General features: G+C 39.6%; 3 protein-coding genes across 5 annotated transcripts; all 3 read left to right on the forward strand.

Moving 5' to 3' along the window:
* The first annotated feature begins 1074 nt into the window (after positions 1-1074).
* LOC144087146 (tubulin alpha chain-like) lies at positions 1075-3780 on the forward strand. Its single transcript, XM_077617489.1, has 3 exons — positions 1075-2014; positions 2112-2260; positions 2367-3780. The coding sequence occupies exons 1-3, from the start codon at positions 1735-1737 to the stop codon at positions 3336-3338; spliced, it is 1401 nt and encodes a 466-aa protein (XP_077473615.1). The 5' UTR covers positions 1075-1734; the 3' UTR covers positions 3339-3780.
* A 1434-nt stretch (positions 3781-5214) lies between these two features.
* LOC144086873 (tubulin alpha chain) lies at positions 5215-8045 on the forward strand. The gene is made up of 4 exons (XM_077617035.1): positions 5215-5360; positions 6472-6694; positions 6765-6913; positions 6984-8045. The coding sequence occupies exons 1-4, from the start codon at positions 5358-5360 to the stop codon at positions 7959-7961; spliced, it is 1353 nt and encodes a 450-aa protein (XP_077473161.1). The 5' UTR covers positions 5215-5357; the 3' UTR covers positions 7962-8045.
* Positions 8046-9108: 1063 nt separating this feature from the next.
* On the forward strand, positions 9109-14570 carry dnajb2 (DnaJ heat shock protein family (Hsp40) member B2). 3 transcript variants are annotated; one of them, XM_077617108.1, is made up of 11 exons: positions 9109-9324; positions 10177-10272; positions 10483-10592; positions 10683-10736; positions 10872-10988; positions 11110-11184; positions 11284-11407; positions 11920-11990; positions 12084-12374; positions 14061-14132; positions 14227-14570. In XM_077617108.1, exons 2-10 carry the CDS (start codon positions 10208-10210, stop codon positions 14087-14089), a joined length of 936 nt encoding a protein of 311 aa, XP_077473234.1. In that variant the 5' UTR covers positions 9109-9324; positions 10177-10207; the 3' UTR covers positions 14090-14132; positions 14227-14570. The 3 variants fall into 3 exon arrangements, with proteins under 3 accessions (XP_077473234.1, XP_077473236.1, XP_077473235.1); XM_077617110.1 differs by having other exon boundaries at positions 10182-10272; XM_077617109.1 differs by having other exon boundaries at positions 9109-9320; positions 10182-10272.
* The last annotated feature ends 39 nt before the right edge of the window (positions 14571-14609 follow it).

The raw sequence follows: 14609 nt of genomic DNA on the forward strand, positions 1-14609 counted from the left end.
AGAAAGGGTTTAGAAAGCCCTGTTCTGAACTGACTGCTTCTCTATTTTCAGATGTCCTTACAGTTTTTTGCGGGTAGAGGTCATAGTTGCTGCAAAATTTATACCCCACTTGAGGCACAGCACGTGACAAATTAACGGAAGAAGTCATGGGGAAGGGTAGAACGCGAATGTACAATAAAATAAAATAACACTAAATAAAACTTTGGAATTGGGCTTTTTTTAATCTACCTGATTTCAAGTAACTTACTTGTGCCTTCAAATTCAATTATGTTTTCATTTTGTCTTTTGAATGTTAAAACTCAGTGGACTAAGTTTTATGTTGAAGTTAGGGCGTTGCCAGTACAGTACTCAAATAACATAAGTAGGTCAGGGCTTTGTGGAGCAGTGGGATGTGGACTTCCCAGCACCCTATTATTTGACAGATAAAGTAAAGGGAAAGTATTGTTGTTTGATCATCATACCTCGTACAGTTAGGTAGTAAAACAGTCAATTCGTCTACGTGCTATGCGCATGTAAAAGCAAAGCTCCAATGAGAACTATTATTCTATCCTGACTTTTTCCCTTAACAGTGTATTCAGTAATTACTGGTCTGGTGGCATATAAGACCTAAATAGTTCTTACAATGCATCCACATTGTTGGATCTTCATTCACTGAAAAAGCAGTTTGTCCTGTTTAAAATGTTCCTGGTGTTAGTTGAGGCCTATGCCTCAGAGCTATGCGCCGTATCAACAGTTTAGTTTATCTCAGCTGAACAAGCAGTAACAGCACTGTTATCCAAATGAAACTAAGATAAAACAGAATTACATTTTTTATCAGGCAAAAACCTTTTGCATGAATCATTTGATAAAACTATGAAAGAAACAAAGACAATGGATAGACACTTTAATAAAAAGGTTTACAACAACTCTTGCATCGTCAATGCAAACCATTTCTGCTGACATTTGTGTTTACACAACTAAACCCCCACTCAGCCAGTTGCTGTGGTGCCATTTGGTCTTCCATGTGAGGTGATTCACATCAAGGCTATAAAGTTCCTTTTCTTTCACAAATAGATGAACTGACAATAGGGAATAATGAAGCACATTGTGTACTCTGCATTGCAATGTTTATAATTCATTCGAACTAGATAGAATGATGTGAGAAAAATGTTTTAAAGTAATATATAGAAAATACATACAAAATGTAATTTCTGCTTTTTTTAACAGGGTACAGAAAGCAAAATCCCGAAATTTACTGCATTGTAAATCAGATTAAACATAGGTCTACTAGTTCCATGTAAACATTCTGTAAATGAATGATATGCCCACTTGATGTTATACAACTGCATAAATTAACTTTGTGGAGCAGGTTTCAAGGTCAAACTAGTGGGATGAAACTGATTATCTTTTTTCCTCTTCAGAAATAATAGATGAAAACACACACACCAATTCTTGTACAGAGATACAAAAAAACTCACATAAAGCTTTGGGTGGTGGCATCCTCTGCATTGTGTTTTCTATTGAGTGGATGAACATGTTATTGTCCTATCAGCAGGTTCTCTGATTACAGCTCATATCATATCCATGCTCACCTTAAAGACCAGGTATATAAAGTCAAGCAACACAAGTGGCAAAGGAACTGAATCTCCTTCCTGAATCCTCAACTTCGGAAAAGCGAGATCAACCATGGTAAGAAACTGTTTCCTGAAAATTCTATCATGAGAAAGACTTTTATACTTGGATCAGACGCCAGAAATGACCAATCCAAATAGATTGTGGTATTTTAAAACAAATTGTTATCTCTTTTCACAGCGTGAATGTATCTCCATACATGTGGGTCAAGCTGGTGCTCAGATTGGCAATGCATGTTGGGAGCTGTACTGTCTAGAACATGGCATCCGGCCAGATGGTCAGATGACCTCTGATAAAATAATTGGTGCTGGGGATGACTCCTTTAACACCTTTTTCAGTGAGACGGGAGCCGGAAAACACGTTCCAAGAGCCATCTTTGTAGATCTGGAGCCCACTGTTATTGGTCAGTGGAACTTTTCTTGCAAATTGGACATTGTGAAACTGTTGTGGACACTAGAACTCTGTTTTCACTTGTTGTTGTTTTTTCTCTAAATTTACAGATGAGGTGCGTACCGGCACCTACAGACAACTGTTCCACCCAGAACAATTAATCACAGGGAAGGAAGATGCTGCTAACAACTACGCCCGTGGTCACTACACCATTGGAAAGGAAATCATTGATCTGGTTCTGGATAGGACTCGCAAATTGGTGAGAAAAAGGAAAGAAAGAATGGCTTTTTAATGGGTTACTAACTGCTGTTAGTCTGCCTTGAAGTCAAACGTTGAGTGCCCAAATCTTATTTTGGCTCTTTCAGGCTGACCAATGCACTGGCTTGCAAGGATTCCTCATCTTCCACTCTTTTGGTGGAGGTACGGGCTCTGGTTTCACCTCCCTGCTCATGGAGAGATTGTCTGTTGATTATGGTAAAAAGTCCAAGCTTGAATTTGCTATCTACCCAGCACCTCAAGTTTCTACAGCGGTAGTAGAGCCATATAATTCCATTCTGACCACTCATACAACGCTTGAGCATTCCGACTGCGCCTTCATGGTGGACAATGAAGCAATCTATGACATCTGTCGCCGGAACCTTGATATTGAAAGGCCAACCTACACTAACCTGAACAGGCTTATTGGCCAAATAGTGTCTTCCATCACAGCCTCTCTTCGCTTTGATGGCGCCCTGAATGTTGACTTGACAGAGTTCCAGACCAATTTGGTGCCCTACCCTCGTATACATTTCCCTCTGGCTACATACGCCCCAGTTATCTCTGCTGAGAAGGCCTACCATGAACAGCTTTCTGTGGCTGACATCACAAATACCTGCTTTGAGCCAGCCAATCAGATGGTCAAGTGTGATCCTCGTCATGGTAAATACATGGCCTGCTGTCTGCTATATCGTGGTGATGTAGTGCCGAAAGACGTCAATTCCGCCATCGCTGCCATTAAGACCAAACGCAGCATTCAGTTTGTGGACTGGTGTCCCACAGGTTTCAAAGTGGGTATCAACTATCAACCCCCAACAGTTGTTCCTGGAGGGGATTTGGCAAAAGTGCAGAGGGCTGTGTGTATGTTAAGCAACACTACAGCCATAGCTGAGGCCTGGGCCCGCCTGGATCACAAGTTCGATCTAATGTATGCCAAGAGGGCTTTTGTGCACTGGTATGTCGGAGAGGGAATGGAGGAAGGCGAGTTCTCAGAGGCCAGAGAGGATATGGCGGCCCTGGAGAAGGATTATGAAGAAGTGGGTACGGACAACATTGGTGATGAGGATGAAGGGGAAGAATAATGACCTAAGGACAAGAAGAAAAACAATTTAAAGATTTTACTTAGTTTTTCATCGAGTACATGCCCATATATCATGCTATCCTGTGACCATTTAGTGATAGATTTCTTGGTTGGAACCTCTAATAGATCCTTTCTTTGTGCTGTGTCAGAGTCGCTTTTGTTCACCTCCCCCACACTTATTCCCGCACATGTGGAATGTAAGTTATGAAAGTTCTCCAATGTCAGTTTCTGTCTACCATTCAGCTGTGAGTCTGAGTGTCAGAGAGGACACTACCACTGACTAACTTACTGTCTGCTGTTGTTTGTGAAATGTATATATTCAGAAATGAACAGACTAAAACGACAACTGATGACCACAAATGTTATTTTACAGAACATACGCAGTTATTGAAATATGCTTAAATATCTTAGAAAAAAATGAAAATATAGGGCCTGACAGACATTTCTCTGCTATTTTGTAGTTCGATGTTTTTGATGTGTTGTGTCATTGTGGATTAAAATGTAATTATTAAAAAACCAATGTGCTTTGCATTATCTTTTTATATGAATTTTCCCTAGCTTACAAGTAAATAAATAATGCATTTATAATCAGTGAAATTGGGTTTGCTACTGTACTCACACACTTTGGTGGCAATAAACCTAAAACATATTCATACATGTTTCATACAAAATTGGTATACTACTTTAGGGAGTTCTCTAATTTCATCTCATTTTCTGAACCGCTTTATCCTCATTAGGGTCGCAGGAGGTGATGGAGCCTATACTTTAGGGAGCTAGTATAAAATAATCAATTATGCTAATCCAATGTAAAATATGCTAGTTAAGTTACAAAAACACTCCTGGAACAAATTCATTTTAATAAGTAGCGGTACCACTGTATATAGTAAGCACAGGCAGCTACCCAATCAACCCAAATAAAAACCAAATTCCATGGGCCTAGGCTCAGTTTCCAACTGATCCACAAGTTGAACGGTTTTTAATATAGGGTGATCATTTCCACAACACCAAAAAGGGACACTGCATTTAGTTAGAAAAGAAAAACATGGAAATTATGCATACTCCCCAGAGCAGTACATATTTATACATGCTTAACATTCATTCATTTATTTCTCAATTTATCGAATATAAACCATGTCATGATTCAGGTCTGTTTTGCAGAGAGGTTAATTTTATTTCCTGACAGTATTTTTATTTAGCCAATGCATTCCACAATACATAATGGCTTTAAATGTTCAGATTAAATAAATGCAAAATTACACATCCTTGTTCATAATATAACTTTCATGTCAACAAATAGTGCAACAGTTGGAAAAAAATATACATATTAAAATGTTTAAAACACAACACTGATGTGACGTAAATTCATTTAATCCAGAAAGATTTTAACCAAAATATACGGAGACTAGGGCTATTGTGAAGAAATATATTTCACAATATTTCCAAAAAGATAAACAAGTCCTGCACCCCCTTGCAATTATTTGGTATGGCCATAGATTTGTGGGATAACATCCAGCACTCATATGACCCTCGTGAGCATACCGGTTTAGGGCTGGTGACCTGTTTAGGGTGTGTTGAGCCTTTCATCCCAATTCATTTGGGATCATAATTTATGGTAGTCATACGATAGACTACGTACTATGCTGGGATGTGACTACTAGCCAAAGCCTGCTAAACTACCATTGACGACGATAGACGTCCAATTCATTTTGACTGGGAGGGCTTAGCAGCGATCTTTTAATAAAATAATTTTATTTATTATCAAAATTCTTGTTGGGAGTACTGTCGAGTTGGAAATAAGAAGTTTGTCGAAAAATAGGGTAGACGAACGTGAAGATAATTTCGAATTTGATTGACGTTCATATTTTTTTCTTCCACCAATCAGTAATGCAGCCGTCCCCGGGGTTTCCTGCAAAAGACCCGCCTCCACTTCCTTTGGATATATAAACCCCAGCTCGACCGTTAGTCCGCACTTTGCCTTGTCTTTGAATCTCTTACCTCGTTCGAAGGACAAGCAGACAAAATGGTGAGTAACCGCATGGATGATCCAAGAATCCTATCTTTTTTTTTTGTTGCCACATCGAGATGAAATACCCATGGTTCATGTGTGGCAGAATTTTAGTTTGTGAAGTTAGCGGATCGAAAAAGAAACGTTCTCAATTATTTGTGGTGTTTTTCCCAGCTCTTCCCGTATGAAGACTTTATTATAAATGTGTATACGTATTTTTTATGCAAGTGTCTAAAATGACAGGCAGAATAAAATTGTCAAAATTACTAATTAGGTCGTAAACTAGGCCAAAAGACTTAAGTAATTAGTGCGTTGACACTTATACATGATTGTGGTGGTTAGAATGTACTTCAAACTATTGAGTTTGCTGATATTAAACGCGTGGTTGGGTTGGGGATCGATGGAAAGAAAGGAAGAGGAAAAAAAAAAAAGGAGTGGTCCTGAGTCACAAGTTTTGGATCCGCCATTTTTCCCTTTAGCCGCCATTTTTCGCTCTTCGGCGGGTTTTTGTGATTGGTCGAACCAGAAGAGGGAGGGGTACCAAAAGGGGGAAAAGCCACAGTGCTACGCAGCAGTATGCAGCTGGAAAGAGTGGGGGAAGGTAGAGGCCTAGAATGGGGGTGGAAGGCTGTGACCAACAGCGGACTTCCAGGATTAAGGAGGGGACTTTCCTGTTATCCAGATCTTTCTTCCGCCCCTTGTCGCTAACTAAATCGTATTTTATTTTGATTTGGGTGGGGCACCTACCCTGTACTAGACAAGCTTTCTCCAGATCTGTGAATGGCCGATCAGATTTGGCCAGTACACATGTTGCAGGCCCATGATCACATGCTTTAAGTTTGTCTTAAGCTAAAATAACATCAAAAAATTAGTTGCTCAAAAATCGGTGACTCTCCCTTTTTAATTTTCTTGAATTAGAAAATGTATTGGCTAATCTTTCCATTAATATTTGATGGAATCAAATTATTTTCTATTTTTTAACCCTTTATAAAGTTTTCCGGATTGGTTAACATCTGTGCCCAACCAAAGGAAACCATTGCTTCAAAGAGGACATTGATACTGCTGGTGTAGAGACAAAACTTCTCTTTGTGACTTAAAAGAGAACTAACCTGTGTTTTTCTCCTTCTAGCGTGAATGTATCTCAATGCACGTCGGCCAAGCCGGAGCCCAAATGGGCAATGCCTGTTGGGAGCTCTACTGTCTGGAACATGGCATTCAGCCAGATGGACAAATGCCCTCTAGCAAGACTATTGGAGGAGGCGATGACTCATTCAATACCTTCTTCAGTGAAACCGGAGCTGGCAAACATGTGCCCAGGGCCATCTTTGTTGATCTGGAGCCTACTGTCATTGGTGAGCAACTGATGCAAATTCCTCAAATTAATCTTGGTGTTTTAATGTTACTAACTAACTTTGTCTACAGATGAGGTTCGTACAGGTACATATCGCCAGCTGTTTCACCCAGAACAGTTGATCACGGGGAAGGAGGATGCTGCCAACAACTACGCTCGTGGTCACTACACTATAGGCAAGGAGATCATTGATCTGGTTCTGGACAGGACTCGCAAGCTTGTAAGTGTTTAGAAGAGCTTGAATGCCCCTCTGAAATTGAAAGGGACATTGAATTATTATTATTTTTTAGGCTGACCAATGCACTGGCCTGCAAGGATTCCTCATCTTTCATTCCTTTGGTGGTGGCACTGGCTCTGGTTTCACTTCCCTGCTCATGGAGAGACTTTCTGTTGACTATGGCAAGAAATCAAAGCTAGAGTTTGCTGTGTACCCAGCCCCTCAAGTATCCACAGCGGTGGTAGAGCCCTATAATTCCATTCTAACCACTCACACCACCCTCGAGCACTCCGACTGCGCCTTCATGGTGGACAATGAAGCCATCTATGATATTTGCCGCAGGAACCTAGACATTGAAAGGCCAACCTACACAAACCTCAACAGGCTCATTGGCCAGATTGTGTCTTCCATCACAGCCTCTCTTCGCTTCGATGGCGCCCTGAATGTTGACTTGACCGAGTTCCAGACCAACTTGGTGCCCTACCCTCGCATCCACTTCCCGTTGGCCACATATGCACCAGTCATCTCTGCAGAGAAGGCCTACCATGAGCAACTCTCTGTAGCAGACATCACCAATGCATGCTTTGAGCCAGCCAACCAGATGGTCAAGTGCGATCCTCGTCATGGCAAATACATGGCCTGTTGTCTGCTTTATCGTGGCGATGTGGTGCCTAAAGATGTCAACTCTGCCATCGCTGCTATTAAAACTAAACGCACCATCCAGTTTGTGGACTGGTGTCCTACTGGCTTCAAAGTAGGTATCAACTACCAGCCTCCCACTGTGGTTCCTGGTGGTGATCTAGCTAAGGTGCAGAGGGCTGTGTGCATGTTAAGCAACACCACAGCCATTGCTGAAGCCTGGGCCCGTCTGGATCACAAGTTTGATCTGATGTATGCCAAGAGGGCGTTTGTGCACTGGTATGTTGGGGAGGGAATGGAGGAAGGTGAGTTCTCAGAGGCTAGAGAAGATATGGCAGCCCTAGAAAAAGATTACGAAGAGGTTGGCACTGACAGCGTTGGTGATGAGGAAGAGGAAGGAGAAGAGTACTGAAGATGAGGCGGCTTCTCTTGTTCAAAGTTATGTTCTGCTTGTGCTGTGATAAACATCAGTGTTATTAAAGAATTCCAAACCTAACCAACTGCTTGATCTTTTTTATCGTTTACATTCTAGTATTCCAGTTCGGAAGATCAGAGTTCAGTAAAAATTCCACAAGCTTGTATAAATATTCCTGAGATTTGTACTTGAATCCAGCTGGATTTTTGTTAGCCCTAAAAATGGCTGGTGCTTTGTTGTGGAATTTTTAGGAAACAAATTTTAAATAAAAGGTAATTCAATGAAGTTGGAGGGAATGCTTTAAATTGTTTCCATTAGAACTGCCTTCATTACAAATTCTCGTTGATTTAATGTCAATGAGTTCCATTTCTCTATGATTTTTGAATATTGGAACAAAATGAAATCTGTTGCACAGAATATCCAGTTTATCTCCTTGGTTTTTGCAAACCTTCAATTTTAGTTAAGTATTTATACATCAAAATTTACCTATTAATAATAGTTCTTATTATTCATTCACTCATTTCCGAACCGCTTATTCTCAAGGGTTGCCGGTGGACACCCTGAAATGGTGGCCAGCCAATCACGTGATTATTATATACGTATATGGGAAAATGGGACAAATTACACTACCTTTTATGAAGAATTTTTGAAAGTTTGTATAAGGGCGCCACCTGCTGAAAAATTAAAGAACTGAAATAGCTCGTTCATGAAGCACGATGTTTTAACATTTTCAGTTAAGTATCCACATATCACTGATTTTACATTTGAGACTTCACTTTTACTAGATGAAGCCTAATCTATCATTTAGGATATGATTTATTTGTTTCCGAATATTTGTCAGCTTTATTTTTCACCCCAGAATTTTCTGCGTGGACTGCTTAATTTTTCTACGGTAGGCAGTCGTTAGGAATAAATATACCGATATCAGGACGCATTTTAAGGTGGGATCTCTTGCAAACAGTTGTCACTCGTTATTTCTTTCCTTTCTGACCACTACAAGTCAGGATCGTGTTGTAGTTTTGAAATTCATTCTATGCTAATCAACAAAATAGCATAATGTCTCCTGTTCTCCTTTAGCTGCTTAATTCCAAGATAAACGAGTTACAGTGAACGTAGCAGTTGGGGGCGTGTCTAATGACGTCTCCAAACTCCGGCATGTTCTCGACTCTCTATTCCTTCGCTCAGCTGATTATGACGTAATGTGCACAACAACGTAGCTAGCTGGGCCGGAGAACTACAAGTTTTGACACCAGCGGAGTGGATCGCAGCGGGGAAGGCTTCCGAACGCTGGGAGCCTCACCGGGAGACGTGACTTTCTCCCTCAACAACCGCTTTGGCTTCTGTCACGCTCACAAGGCAGGTCAGGTTACAGACGCTCACACTACTACTAGTATGTTGTCTTATGATCTTGTCGATGTGTGTCACTAAACAGTGTTTAGTAAACACACAAATGAGGCGGTACATGGAGGTTTGTGAAGCACCACTGTCTTTGAGTAGGATGTCAATTTTCTCGAAATCCAGGGCATTTGCATCAGTTTGGGACCCCACCAAAGTAACCCCCTCGGGGCTGCTGACACTTGTCACAGCCCACCACTAAAGTTGGCCTTAGAGTTTGAGAGGCTAAAATTGTCAGATGATGGTTCAACTTGCAATGTATTCAAGGTATTGCGTTGGTATTTATTTTTATTTCAAGTGAAGTAAACCTGTATGTATAACCATTACGTATTTACATCAGTACAAACGATAAATACATAAAACGGCTGGCTCCAAGGTATCAATATGTGCAAATGAATCTCCCCCATATATACAGTCTGTATAGTATTTACAAATTAGTATATCATTTTAGGAGTGTGTGGAAGTATCCCGTTGTTTTTTGTTTGACCCTCGTAATTGGGGACCTACTATTTCTCTTGCTTTCCCTCTTGTTGTCCTTTCTATTCCTAGCTTTGATTTCTCCATCCTCCCTTTTGCTTGACATACTTGTTTCCCTTGTGCAAACTATCTCTTTTTTGAAGACAAAAATAGTTCAGCAATTTGCAAAATGGGTTACTACTTATTAATTTGCATAAAAACACCTTACACATCATGCTACAGACATGGAATCAGTCAAACATTTTTACATTCTTTATTACTAATAGCAGAATGCATGTGTTTCCCATCAAAGTGAGTGTATGACATTGCTTCCTACAAGTGTTTTTTTTTCTCACCAAAGAAGGAGTGTGTTGAAGGAGTGACGGGGCGACATGGTGGATTACTACAATATTTTGGGAGTATCCAAAAATGCCACTCAGGATGACATCAAGAAGTCGTGAGTATCATTCTGTTCCCAATTGACACAGTAATGTCAATATTCAAATTGATAAAAAAAGAGTTTCTTTTAGTATACTTATCTGTATCTATAGTCAAATAGAACATATGCGGCTCAGTGTGCTGCTGGTCAATAGATTGTACTGGGTGGGCTCTTTTGGTGGCACAGTGCCCACCACATTCATCTGTGTGGTTGTGTGTGTGAACTCAGGTACAGGAAACTTGCGCTTAAATGGCATCCTGACAAAAATCCGGACAACAAAGACGAAGCGGAAAAGAAATTTAAAGAAATTGCCGAGGCATATGAAGTTCTCTCTGACCGTGAGTCAGGGAACATTTTGACATGTCATATTACTCTGTAATGAGCAACCTTTCTGTGAGTATTTACTTGTAATTAATTGTTTTGTACAGAGAACAAACGGGATGCCTTTGACCGATATGGAAGTGATGGAATGAAACATGCAGGTATAGAAAAAGGGGAATTATGCCTCTCATTCTACTGCTCTTCTTTTGTTTCTTCCTTTGTTGTGCATGTTGTTCTTTTATCGTCTAACCTTCTGATTTCTGTTCTCTTTTTCTGTTCGATCTTTTTTCCATTAGGCTCTTCCAATTCAGACTTCTCTTCAGATTTCCCGGGATTTGGCTTCACATTCCGCAGCCCAGATGAGGTTTTCAGGGAGTTTTTTGGTGGCCAGGATCCTTTTGCCAGTTTCTTTGGTAAAGTATACACAACAAGATTGAATAGTTACAATAAAAAGTTGATTTTGTTCATTTATAAAACAGTAAAAAAAGAATAACAATAACACATCCGTGTAATTCTGTCTCTTTTTTCTATTAGATGAATTTTCACCATTTGGGGTTTCAACCTCCCGCATGGGACCTAACCGCTTTTTCTCGTTCCCTTCACCTGGAGGTAAACTCTTAATAAATTAGGACACATACGATGATACCCTGTTGAATAAGAAAAAAAGGTTTCATCTTGCATTTTTTCTTCCTTTCTGTTTCTCTATAGCTGAATTTTCATCGTTTTCATCCATGGGTGGGTTTCATGATATGGGGAGCATGGGTGGAGGCAATTTCAAATCTGTGTCTACTTCCACTCGCATCATAAATGGAAAACGCACCACCACTAAGAAGTAAGAACTGTTAGTGTGGCCATTTCAAAACTCACACATATATGGCTGTGAAATCTCATGTTTTATCTGTAAGTTGCAAATGAATGAAATGTTTTGATAAGCACAATAACTTAAATTTTTCTTCACTTGCCTATTTTTGCCCTTATTGTAGTTATTTTCTGTGCCAGCATCCTGGAACTTCTAACTTCAAAAACAGGCTGTTCAAGGGGCTACTTTTGTATTTCAGATTTTTTTTAAAGTTAACTATTATCTATAATGAACAAAATAGATAATAATAATTGACTAAAACAAGATATCCAAAAAAGACTACAACTGTTGTAAGATTAAAGTGAGTAATACACTGTAATAGTACTTTGCAAATATTAATATAAACAGTATTGCAGTTTTCAGCATGCAGTGTTTTATATATCAATAACATTGTTATTTGTCTAACAATATTTTTACCCTGGGAAAAAGCAGTGAGCCAAAATGTTCACTCATAAGACTAAACTCGAAATATTTCTCAATTGTAGGATTAAAGAGAACGGGCAGGAACGAATAGAGATCGAGGAAGATGGTGTGTTAAAGTCTGTGCTAATTAATGGTAAGGCAAAGAATTTACATTTTGATGATACACATGTGAATTGACTCGATGGAGAAGACACTACATGCTTTTTAAATTTATTTTCCCCTTCAGGCGTGCAGGACGAAATGGCTCTCGCGCTAGAGCTGAGTCATCGAGAGGGCCATCAACTGCCCACAAATCCCTCAATCCAAAACGTATCACGTAATGAAACTGACAGAACCTGGTCCAGTCCGTATTCTACAGGGACACACCGCTCGTTCAGCGCCGCGCCTTTCTACAACTATGGCGGGCTTACTGGAAGTGAGCAAGATGAGGATGATGAAGATCTGCAGATGGCGTTGGCTTGCAGCTTGTCTGAAATGGAAGCCCAGCAGAAAGCAGCTGCTCCAGACTTCATATCAGGTGCCGGGGGCGGGGGAAGAGCTGTCACTGACAGAAGTGGGGAGCACAGAGAAAGCGAGGTTGTTGAGACAAAATATCTAAACACAGGCGAGAGTGACCAAAAAAACGATTCAGAGCCTGGAGATGTAGTGCCACACGACACTGCATTGCCATGTAGTGTTAGCAGTGAAAAAAAGCAAAAGTGTGGGTGCTTTGTCTGTTAATGCAGCACGTGTCATATTTGGATTGAACTGTGCCTTAGGATTTGCTGATTGTGAAGGTTTACATTCTTTAAATTTTTAACAGAAAAGGGATCACGCATGCCAATGCTGGCAAGCATTATTTAGGAATATGAAATACAAAATATTTCATTTATTGGCTGCCATTGACGGTGCGAGAGGTCCAATCCCTTGGACTGCCAGCCCTCTCACTTCAAATGGATTGTATGTCTACGAGTGATTTAAAAAAAGGGAAATTAAAAGTGGTGTGTGTTTTGGGACCCGTGGATTGTGTTGAGGTCTCGTGTGTGTGTGTGTGTGTGTGCTTGGTTTTGGTCAGTTGAAACTCATAGAGTTTAGCTATTTCATTTCAATCATCTATAGAGGGAATGTATCATAACTGCGATGCTGAGCGAAGAACAACATTAAGCATCATAATAAAAGAACAAAACAGAATTTATGATAAGACAAGATGTATTAACTCTAATATTGTGTCGTTGAGCACATTTCTTTGCAACTAATAGGAATAAATCTGGTCCACTCAATTGAGCAGAACAAATTCTGTCGTTGATTGAACCAATGTGACTGAATTTTATAGACATTTTTTTAAAAATTGAATCCAATTTGTGCCTTTGTGGTTGCTGGCAGCCTGGTAAGATGGCCTGACTTTTGCCATGTTTAAGGTGTACATGGAAAGTCAGTATGGTCACCTGTGGTTTAGGCAGGATTTCAAGATTGATGCTGAGGAATTCAGAGTGTGTGTGTAATGTTTGGTGTTGTTTCGCAGTGGGAGGGCGCTGAAAAAAAAAGGCTATCAAGTCCCTTAAAGAATCCGGTTTAAAGTCAGGCTGGGTAGCCAGACTACCTTTGCGTGGCTTAGTAATGACTCAAAATCTAACTTGAGTATTCCCAATATAGTAAAACTTCTGAAAAAACTCACTACAACTATATATTAGAAAAGTTCAATATTGGTAATTGCTCCATTGCATTTGACAAGCTAGGTGTTATTTATTTGCTAACTTATTAAATATTTTTGTAAGATAATGAGCAGAATAGTTTCCAGAGAGTACAATATATTTCTTGTGTTTGCTTGTTTTCTTGTCTTTTATATAGAAAAAGTGTTCCGAATGCACATAAAAAATAAAAACTTAAACCAGAAGGTTGCAATATATTTGCTTTTTCATTATGTGTGGTAATGTTTGATTCAATGTTGCACTCTCTCATAGTAGTAATTCAATTATAGATTCATATTTGATATGGCATTAATATTGAATGCTGTTTTGACATTTAGAGAGGGTTGTCCTAATGCTTTGCGCAGTCTTTTTGAAAAAACAAAACAAAACAAAGAATGACCGCTGCTGCAGATGTTTAATCATATTTGGAAAGAATCTTGTTGTTATTTGAGACTCAGTTTTTATCGCCACTAACCTTTTTTCCCCCAATACTGCGAGAAAATAGTTTTTTTTAAATCTCTTGCTTGCTGTTGCAGACTCCGACTTCGAAGCCTTCACCAGCTAACCCAATTGGCTCTTGCTGTGCTTGACCACTCCCTCATCTTTCGGTAAAGTGTCCATGGGCTCCATATTGCTCATATCATGTCTTATATCTCAACTCTTAATCATAAGTCACATATCATTCCAATTTTGCGTTTACAGGTCAAAACTCAAGATCCCACGATGCACTTGTCTTTCCGCCCAACATGTCTTCTACATAATGAATGATACTTAAAATGTTACAGGTGTGTGCTTTGTATGTGTGACTGTGAATGAACCTATGAAATATAGGTTTGAGAGGAGTGGAAAAAAAGACTATCCAATAACTGGACTAATCCATTTTGTGTGGACTCATTGAAACTCAGTTTCATAAGCTCAATAGTGTACAATATAAAATGATTAAACCAAGAGAACAAATATCCCAAAGTTTTGAAATTTAAATGCAGCAGGAAAGTTTTAACATATTGTGTAAAACAAGGAAATAAAGCATTTCCTTCAGCCCTTGAGTGTGTTGTACATCTTTCATCACATTTTGTTTTATACAA

This window comes from Stigmatopora argus, chromosome 13 (genome assembly GCF_051989625.1).
Source record: "Stigmatopora argus isolate UIUO_Sarg chromosome 13, RoL_Sarg_1.0, whole genome shotgun sequence".
In the NCBI taxonomy this organism is placed as follows: domain Eukaryota; kingdom Metazoa; phylum Chordata; class Actinopteri; order Syngnathiformes; family Syngnathidae; genus Stigmatopora; species Stigmatopora argus.

What these genes read in the sequence shown, in the direction of transcription:
- LOC144087146 (XM_077617489.1), top strand. Translation starts at nt 1,735, where the DNA reads ATGACCAATCCAAATAGATTGTGGTATTTTAAAACAAATTGTTATCTC. An exon ending in TCTGGAGCCCACTGTTATTG is followed by an intron (nt 2,015 to 2,111) that starts GTCAGTGGAACT and finishes CTAAATTTACAG; the next exon opens with ATGAGGTGCGTACCGGCACC. An exon ending in TGGATAGGACTCGCAAATTG is followed by an intron (nt 2,261 to 2,366) that starts GTGAGAAAAAGG and finishes TGGCTCTTTCAG; the next exon opens with GCTGACCAATGCACTGGCTT.
- LOC144086873 (XM_077617035.1), top strand. An exon ending in TCTGGAGCCTACTGTCATTG is followed by an intron (nt 6,695 to 6,764) that starts GTGAGCAACTGA and finishes CTTTGTCTACAG; the next exon opens with ATGAGGTTCGTACAGGTACA. An exon ending in TGGACAGGACTCGCAAGCTT is followed by an intron (nt 6,914 to 6,983) that starts GTAAGTGTTTAG and finishes ATTATTTTTTAG; the next exon opens with GCTGACCAATGCACTGGCCT.
- dnajb2 (XM_077617108.1), top strand. Translation starts at nt 10,208, where the DNA reads ATGGTGGATTACTACAATATTTTGGGAGTATCCAAAAATGCCACTCAG. An exon ending in CAGGATGACATCAAGAAGTC is followed by an intron (nt 10,273 to 10,482) that starts GTGAGTATCATT and finishes GTGTGAACTCAG; the next exon opens with GTACAGGAAACTTGCGCTTA. An exon ending in CTCGTTCCCTTCACCTGGAG is followed by an intron (nt 11,185 to 11,283) that starts GTAAACTCTTAA and finishes GTTTCTCTATAG; the next exon opens with CTGAATTTTCATCGTTTTCA.